Source organism: Trichomycterus rosablanca, chromosome 9, assembly GCF_030014385.1.
Source record: "Trichomycterus rosablanca isolate fTriRos1 chromosome 9, fTriRos1.hap1, whole genome shotgun sequence".
NCBI lineage: Eukaryota > Metazoa > Chordata > Actinopteri > Siluriformes > Trichomycteridae > Trichomycterus > Trichomycterus rosablanca.
This window is the reverse complement of record NC_085996.1, coordinates 36,122,791-36,131,949: the sequence shown is the minus strand read 5'-3', so window position 1 is coordinate 36,131,949 and position 9,159 is coordinate 36,122,791. Positions and strand designations below refer to the sequence as shown.

Below are 9,159 nucleotides of genomic sequence, written 5' to 3'. Positions count from 1 at the left end.
TTCCTACCACAGTCTTCTGAATTACTCTGACAATGCATGCTGATGTATGAAAAAAGTTCAATCATTTACATTTTCGGCATTTAGCAGACACTTTTATCCAAAGTGAATAACAGTACTGTGACAGTATACTGTCTAAGCCAGCGTTTCCCAACCTTATTTGCACCACGGACCGTTTTCATATAAGATATCATTTCACGGACCGACGGGGGCGGGAGGATTTAATAATACTGCTCACAAACGATGTAAAATGAGCTTTTTTCGCTGCAACGAGACGCTGCTCCCACCTAGGGTTGACAATAAGACAATAACACCCAAAATAGAAGCAGTGAAAACTGCTTTTCTAGCGATCTCTAATTATTCATTCTTTCTGTGAGGCCCAGTATTAAATAGCCCACAGACCGGTAGTGGTTGGGGACCACTGGTCTAAGCAATTGAAGGTTAAAGACCTTGCTCAAGGGTCTAACAGTGGCAACCTGGCAGTGGTGGGGCTTGAACCAGCAACCTTTTGATAACTAGTCCAGTACCTTAACCACCAGACTTGTTTTGTGGTAATCATACATGCAGTACAGACAGATGGGGTTTGATAGAAAACACTAGAGTACTTGTTTAAATTTCTTAACTTAACTGGATTTGTGACATGGAGTGACAGTAACCATACATTTAGGTTAAATACAGTACATTTTCTGTGCTCATTTTAAAATCTATATACTTATATAGGGAAATGAGCGTATTTAACAGTACACATGCTATTTTAATATTAAACAACAACAAAATATATAGATCATGTTATATAACATTGATAAGACCTGTAATATTATTATAAGGTTGTAGCGTATGAAGGGCAGAAGATGTGCTGATGGCATATAAAGTAAGTGGAGAATTGTAGAGTTATTTCTCTTATGCCGGTTTTATCACACAGAAGATTTATTATTGTCTTGCAGCCTACTGGTGTTGGCTGTAAACTGATATTCAAAACAAAGCAGCTAGTGGCCATTCAGGTGTAGCATGTTGGTCCAGTTCATCAAAAAAACAGTTTCTGTAAAAACAAAAGTGAAAATGGTATAAGAAGGGTTTGTTCATTGTAACTCTATGTCATGTAGACACACTATATCAGAGGTGTTAAACTCATTTTTACCGAGGGCCACGTCAGCATTATGGTGGCCCTCAAAGAGCCGATTGTAACGTATTCTGCTGTGATTGCAGTCGCCTTTTAATTCTTGGACAACTTGTTGTTTTTCTTGAAGGCTAAATTCTGTGTTTGGTGTCGAAATACCAAATTTATACTGTATATTTATAATGTATATCTATATTTATATTGTACTCCTTTACCACAGACACGACCTCATAACACAGGAGACATACCGGTTGTTCTTCTTGAAGCACAAAGTTATATTCACTTTACATTAAATTTCCTCCTTCTGCTTCAATTTTCTCTTCTTGTACATTTTGAGATTATTTATAAATATTTCTCAACATCACTTGTTGAAAACCACCTCAGTTAAACACTGATGTAGAAACACCGCCATCTAGTGGCGGGATGCGGTCACTTTGCAGGTCACAAAATGGACATGCATTGTGGGAGATGCAGTATATGTACGATTTTACAGTGTATTTTAAGACAATCATACATCTTTTAAGCTCTCGCGGGCCACATAAAATGATGTGGTGGGTCGGATTAATTTATTACACAAATTAATTTGACTTGACTTGACATCAACCCCACTGAACACATTTGGTATGAGTTGGAACATCGATTGTGAGTCAAGCCTTCTCGTCCTTCTACTTCAGTGTCTGACGTCACAAATTCTCACAGACACACTTGAAAATCTTCTTTAAAGCCGTCCCAGCAAAGTGGAGGCTGGTGCTGCTGCTAAATGTTTGTGATGATAATGGGAAATTCTACATCCAAATTGTTTGAATGACGGCAGAGACACAAAAAAACAAATGTGTGTGTGTGTGTGTGTGCTGTATGATTTGGGAGGTATGTAAACTAAACTCAGCTGCCAAAATAGAGTTACCTGTTTAGCTCTCCGGTGGAGGTGCATGTGTTGAGTGACACTTGTTCTTCTGTAGAAGAAAAACACATTTATTAGTAATTAATATTACATTATTTTACAAAGTAAATAAGACAAACACAGAGCAATACAAAGATAAAACAGGGGGAGAGGGATGTGAACACCTTCTGATGTAATCTGTAGTGAAGTGATCTGTCTGACAGCCAGGGGTGTTTTAGTGACTGAGATGCGCTCATCCTCCAGCTACAAAACAATGAACGTTTGTGTCATTAAATAAATACAGATGTTGCCTAAAATGTTGTCTGTATCTGTATAACCTGAAACCAAAAGAGAAATCAGTGTACCTCTTGCTCTTAATGAGCAGACGTGTGATAAAATCTTTGGCTTCTTCAGAAATATCTGTAAACTCGGCTTCCTCGAAGCTCCACTTACATTCCAGGATGTTATTCAGTGTCTCGTTATCATCATCACCCAGAAAAGGAGAGAGTCCGCTTAACCTAGAAACACCGTCAGTAGTAAACATGATACGACTAATACACTTGATGTATGAATAAAGATAAAAAAACTAATTACAAAAGTCATATTTTCATAACTTGAGCTCCACAATCAACTTTTTTTTATTCATTCACTGTCTGTTTCATTCTATTTAGGGTTACGGTGGGTTTGATTTACTGGAAAGACAGGAAACACCTGGACAGGTTGCCAGTCCATCACAGGGCAAACACACACACACACACACACACACACACACACACTCATACCTAGGGGGACTTTATTTATTTTGTTTTTTTTCTATTTTATTTATGCATTTTCTCCCAATTTCCGCTGCTGGGGGATCCGTGATTGCAGTTTAGGTGGGTATATTGCTGCTCACGCCTCCTCCGACTCATGCGCAGTCCTTTGCGGAACCCTTTTTCACCCATGCACTCTGCACAGGCGACTCTCTATCTGTCAATCAGGGTCCTTACACAGCGTTTGAAGACCCCGCCCACATTGTCCGGTCATCCCGCCCTAGCAGAACCATGTCTGCTCCAGGCACTGCCAATTATGCCCGCTAGGTGCCCAGTCGATCGGTGGCAACCGAGGAGTTCAGAATTGTTGGTGTGCTAGCGGAATATCCCGCTGCGCTACCTGGGCACAGTCCTATAAGGACTTTATAATCTAAAATTAAATTGACTGCACATCTTTGGACTGTGTTAGGAAACCAAAGCACCCAGTGGAAACTCATACGGACACGAGGAGAACATGCAAACTCCAGACAGAAAGGACCTGGACTGCTCCACCTGGGAACTGAACCCAGGACCTTCTTGCTGTAAGGCCGCCCACAATCAATTCCATATTCAAAGTATTGGAAAATTGAACATAAATCATGAATGATTAATTCTGACCACTGTTAAATTCAGCAACAGCAGTATGCAAATGAGACTGTAATACTAAAATCATTGTGAGATTGTGTACTAGCGGTTAGTTAGCTAGCCTGCTAACTTGCCTGCAAATAATTATGGTCTGTATTTAACATTTTAAAATAAAGACTACAGCATACTGTTTGTCCACATGGATGATCAGGTTTATTTAAAGCATTATTTATACAGGAACTCTTGCTCTAGATAAATGAAACCAAATGAAGCATGATGGTACAGTTTCAGTCTTGTGTTGCAGTTTCCAAAGCAATACTACATGTGCGTGTCAGGTTTATGTTTGGATTTCAGATCCACACCCAGCCACCGCCCTGTACATCTGATTTATTTATAGATGTATTATGCAGATGCTTTTTTTTTTTATCTAAAGAGACCTACAGTTGGGACAGAATGCAATCCAAGTTCTCTTCTGTTCTTCTGTTCTGTTTTTCTTTTGTTGTGTATTGTTTGATGATTCTTTCACTGTTCAAACAGTGATTGTACCAAGTTTGTTGTTCAGTTTAGTGCCTCTGTATTCCTGAGTTTTTCCTTTTAATATTTCTTACTTTTACCTCATCTTCTGTTCTCACTAGTTTGTTTATTTAAATAAAACTAATATGACCATGACGTCTACACACGTGTCCAGTCTCTTCAGCCTAAACCTCGTCACCACTCATGCAAATATACACCGATCAGCCATAATGTTAAAACCACCTCCTTGTTTCTGCACTCACTGTTCATTTTATCAGCTCCACTTACCATATAGAAGCACTTTGTAGTTCTACAATTACTGACTGTAGTCCACCTATTTCTATACATACCTTTTTAGCCTGCTTTCACCCTGTTCTTCAATGGTCAGGACCCCCACAGGACCACCACAGAGCAGGTATTATTTGGGTGGTGGATCATTCTCAGCACTGCAGTCACACTGACTTAGTGGTGGTGTGTTAGTGTGTGTTGTGCTGGAGTGAGTGGAGTTTTTAAATACCATGTCCACTCGCTGGCCATTCTATTAGACACTCCTACCTAGTTGGTCCACCTTGTAGATGTAAAGTCAGAGACGATCGCTCATCTAGACCTTCATCAGTGGTCACAGGACGCTGCCCACAGGGCGCTGTTGGCTGGATGTATTTTTGTTTGGTTGACTATTCTCAGTCCAGCAGTGACAGTGAGGTGTTTAAAAACTCCAGCAGCGCTGCTGTGTCTGATCCACTCATACCAGCACAACACACACTAACACACCACCACCATGTCAGTGTCACTGCAGTGCTGAGAATGTTCCACCACCCAAATAATACCTACTCTGTAGTGGTCCTGGGAGAGTACCTGTAGCTGGTACCATGACACTGCTTGGCAGTAACACACCCCAGACAGGACGCCAATCCATTGCAGGGCCTTAGACCAAGACAAGTGTTGACAAACTTCTGGCCATATAACATATCTCTGTTAGCCAATACTGCATGTAAAATATCCTCTTAATTTCGCTGAAGTATTATCAGATCTCAATGGTAATAATGATGGGAGATTAAAAATTAGCACTCACAGCATGTACGTAATGACTCCTAAACTCCACATGTCTGTAGGGAAGGAGACAAATTCATAGTTGATCACCTCCGGAGCTAAAAACTCTGGCGTGCCAAAGTTCACTCTGAGCTTCTCTCTGGGCTTGTATCTGATAACAGGAATGAGATATAAGAAGGGGTTCTTCTAAGGACATAAAAAGATCGATGAATATTTTTTGAGTACCTTCTTGCCAGTCCAAAGTCAATGATCTTGATTTTATTTGTTTCTCGACTCACACAGAGGATATTTTCTGGCTGAAAAAGACAAGAAGCTTATTCAGATCACACTTCTTTACACACGGATCTGCCATAACATTAAAACCACCTCCATGTTTCTACACTCACCGTCCAGATTTATTTATTTATACTTTTTTAACCTGCTTTTACTCTGTTCTTCAATGGTCAGGACCACCACAGGACCACCACAGAGTAGGTAGTATTTGGGTGGTGGATCATTTTCAGCACTGCAGTGACACTGACATGGTGGTGGTGTGTTAGTGTGTGTTGTGCTGGTATGAGTGGATCAGACACAGCAGTGCTGCTGGAGTTTTTAAATACTCACTGTCCACTCTATTAGACACTCCTACCTGGGTGGTCCACCTTGTAGATGTATAGTCAGAGACGATCGCTCATCTATTGCTGCTGTTAGAGTTGGTCATCTTCTAGACCTTCATCAGTGGTCACAGGACGCTGCCCACAGGGCGCTGCTGGCTAAATATTTTTGGTTGGTGGACTATTCTCAGTCCAGCAGTGACAAAAACTACATCAGCACTGCTGTGTCTTATCCACTCATACCAGCACAACACACACTTACACATCACCACCATGTCAGTGTCACTGCAGTGCTGAGAATGATCCACCACCCAAATAATATCTACTCTGTAGTGGTCCTGTAAGGGTCCTGACCATTGAAGAACAGCATGAAAGCAGGTTAACAAAGCATGCAGAGAAACAGATGGACTACAGTCAGTAATTGTAGAACTACAAAGTGCTTCTACATGGTAAGTGGAGCTGATAAAATGGACAGTGTGTCACCCTTGTATGGAGGTCAGATAATGGGTGGGTGGGTGTTGGGTGAGTGCTACCTTCAGATCAAGGTGCAATATGTACATCTTGTGCATGTACTGCAGCCCCTCAGTAATCTGTCTGATCAACAGCACTGTGTCCAGTTCGGTCAGCTTGTAGTTCTCATCGATGATCCGGTCAAATAACTCTCCTCCTTCAACACTGTGACCACACACACATAACACGAACAACTGTAAGAACAGAGTCACGTGATCCACCCTTTGATTAAGGGGTGTGTCTGTGTTTTACTTACTACTCCATGATAAGAGTGACATCACTGCGAGACTCATAAGCAGCGTAGAGCTGGATCAGGTTGGCATGGTTCAGCTGGTTCATCACCTCAATCTCACTCTTTACAACCTCCTGATCAGAGCCATGTGTACAATACAGTATATCACAGTATGAAAGATGTATCCTGTATATAACATACTCTGGGCTTTGAGTTTAAAAAGGTTACTTTTACATTTTAAACTTTTACTTCAGGTGGTTTTAATGCTGTAATTTGGTCAGCGTAGTTTGCAGGCTTAAAACCATAAGTGATTTACCTTTTCTTTCTGGTTCCTGGTTTTGATGATCTTGGCAGCGAGTGTGAGGCCTGATGACTTCTCCACACACTTATGGACCATTCCGAAGCGGCCGCTACCAAAACCAAAAACAAATTTACAAAAAAAGGAAGAAAATTGAACATTCATTCATGTCTGTAGAAGAAGACCTTTATTTGTTATATATACATATACAGATGATCAGTACAATGAAACTATTTTTCCACATATGCCAGTTTGTTTGGAAGCTGGGGTCAGAATGCAGGGTCAGCCATTGTATGACACCCCTGGAGCAGACACAGTTAAGGGCCTTGCTCAAGGGCCCAACAGTGGCTGCATAGCACTACCACTGTCCCTAATTTATGCTCCATGCCCCCTCTGTCTCTGCCCCTGCCTCATGGTTTGCCCTCATGTTCACCACTTGTTCCCTGTTATTTAATGGTAATGCAAGTGTGCATCCATTTGTATTTTCCAATGAACTGATGTGTCCAAAATAAGCTTGATTTATAAAGGTGGTAAAAAGGTAGTATAAAGGTGGTATTCAGGGTTGAGGCCTGGTGACTGTGAATTCCAGTGCCTATTCAGTGCCCCCTTGTTTCCTGTGGATGAGGGCATTCTCTCCTTGTTCATTAATTTAGGTTTCTACCGACTGTCTGTAAGAATTCCTACTTGTGCCCAGTGGATTTACTTCTGCAACACAATGCCTTCCACAACGTAATAAAGCATCCGGACCCCTCACTAAAGTGGTCAAACATTACATTGTATTAATATTTTGGTGTTCATCACACATGCTATGAATCACTACCCATGTTAATGTTCATGTTAATTCAAACCATCAATCTGGACGATCTTACTTTTATTTTGTAACTCACCCTCCAAGAATTTCATCTCTGTTGATGGTGTAGTAGGCGGTTATCTGATGGGATTTGGTCGTCACCACACGATGCTCAAAGGGGGCAGACGGAGAAGGGGAGCAATCTAAAAAATAGGAAAGGGTAGACTTTCTAAACAAAGCACAAAGCAGATTGATTGGACAAAATTACTGAACAATAAAACCTTCCATACCAATAATATACTCCTCAGTTGTTGGTCCATCTTCACTCCTGCTCTCCTCAGGCTTTTCTGGTTCCTCCTTTGGTTCATTTATTTCGGGTTTTGTTTCTTCTTTACTCTTCTCCAGCTCATCTTCTACTCGGCTTTTTTTAAGATCCTCTTTCTCCAGAGTCTCATCTTTGACTCGCCTCTTTGCACTGCCGATCAACTCTGCATGGTCTTCAAGGCTGCTCAGACATTTACAAATTAAGATATTTTAATGGAAATCTAAGAGCTATAAATTAAATGTTCAATTTTTTAACTATAAACAAGACCACAACTGTGTCACCTTTCCTGAGGGTCTGTACTGTCTTTACTGTCTTGATTGATCTCACAGGTGGACATGGGCAAAGAGGGCATCTCTGGTACGCTCAAGTCATCTTCCTTTTCTATCCTCTGGATCTCTTCTTTTTCCAGCGTTTCAGTCGGCTGCACCAACTTTGCATCCACTTTAGATTCACTGAGAACATCTGTATCATGTTCACTGTCTTGTTCCTCTTCTGTCCACAATGAGTCATTCTGTTTGTTCTTTTCAGTATGTTGTTCTGGCTCAACCCTGACAAGGTCCAGAAGTTCTGAACTGTGTAAAAGCTGTGAATTCTGCTGAGTGTGTTGAGTGTGCTGGACCACTAAGTTACCCTGGGTATCTAAAAAGAAACAAAGTACAGAGTTTTAAAGTTGCTGACAAGGTTAATGCTGTCCTTCTGAGTACCCCTGTTATTGCATGTTTGTTACAATGAATAATATCAGATCATTAAACTGAACATGACATTAAGGTACCTTGAGTAAAAGACCAGTAATAAACAGCTAATTTTCAGTTCTGCCTCAGCATCTTAAGTTCAAGTGTGGACTATTTAGTTTATTTTTGTATTGAACTACTTTATAATGTGTTTATCCTTATAAATGTTCTGATCGAGTCCAATTATTAGTTTTCAATACATAATTGATTTTGCACACTAGAGTTGCTTTACACTGTTCAGTGTTGAAAATGGCTGAAGGGGGGCTGAAGACCTGTAGTTGACTGGCACCATGTCTGGGGTTTTACTGCCTTGCGCCTAGTGTTTCCTTGTGGAACAAGACAGTGATCCTGACCAGGATAAAACATTGTACTACTTCATAATGTGTTTATCTTTATAAATATTCTAATTGAGTCAAATTATTAGTTTCCAATAAAAAATTGAGTTTGTACACTGCTTGAGTTAAACACATGCTTTAAACTGTTTAATATAAAAAATATTGGTGTGTGTGTATGTGTGTGTATGTTTGTGACAGCCTTTGTGGGATGGCTGAAGACCTGTAGCTGACTGGTGCCATGTCTAGGGTACCTGCCTTGCACCTAGTGTTTCCTTGTGAAACCAGACCTACAGTGACCCTGACCAGAATAAAGCAGTTGATGAAAATAAAAAAAAAGCTCTTTTGGAATTTCTTTAGATCTTGGCATAGTAAAAAATGACGTTTCTTTTGTGTAATATCATGTTTCATTTAC

The 9,159-nt window shown here is 40.5% G+C and overlaps 1 protein-coding gene across 1 annotated transcript; it reads right to left on the bottom strand.

Moving 5' to 3' along the window:
* Window positions 1-856: 856 nt before the first annotated feature.
* Window positions 857-8,033, bottom strand: mylk4b (myosin light chain kinase family, member 4b). The gene is made up of 12 exons (XM_063002532.1): window positions 7,963-8,033; window positions 7,647-7,861; window positions 7,454-7,559; window positions 6,585-6,678; window positions 6,293-6,402; window positions 6,060-6,201; window positions 5,159-5,229; window positions 4,956-5,084; window positions 2,360-2,512; window positions 2,180-2,258; window positions 2,019-2,067; window positions 857-1,036 (listed from the first exon to the last, which is right to left on the bottom strand). Exons 1-11 carry the CDS (start codon window positions 8,031-8,033, stop codon window positions 2,023-2,025), a joined length of 1,215 nt encoding a protein of 404 aa, XP_062858602.1. The 3' UTR covers window positions 857-1,036; window positions 2,019-2,022.
* Window positions 8,034-9,159: the final 1,126 nt, after the last annotated feature.

Excerpts from the sequence above, each read along its gene's own strand:
- mylk4b (XM_063002532.1), bottom strand. The coding sequence starts at position 8,033 with ATGCCCTCTTTGCCCATGTCCACCTGTGAGATCAATCAAGACAGTAAA. Across the intron at positions 6,403-6,584 it reads CCAGGAACCAGAAAGAAAAG|GAGGTTGTAAAGAGTGAGAT; the intron begins GTAAATCACTTA and ends GGCTCTGATCAG. Across the intron at positions 2,068-2,179 it reads ACTACAGATTACATCAGAAG|AAGAACAAGTGTCACTCAAC; the intron begins GTGTTCACATCC and ends TTTCTTCTACAG.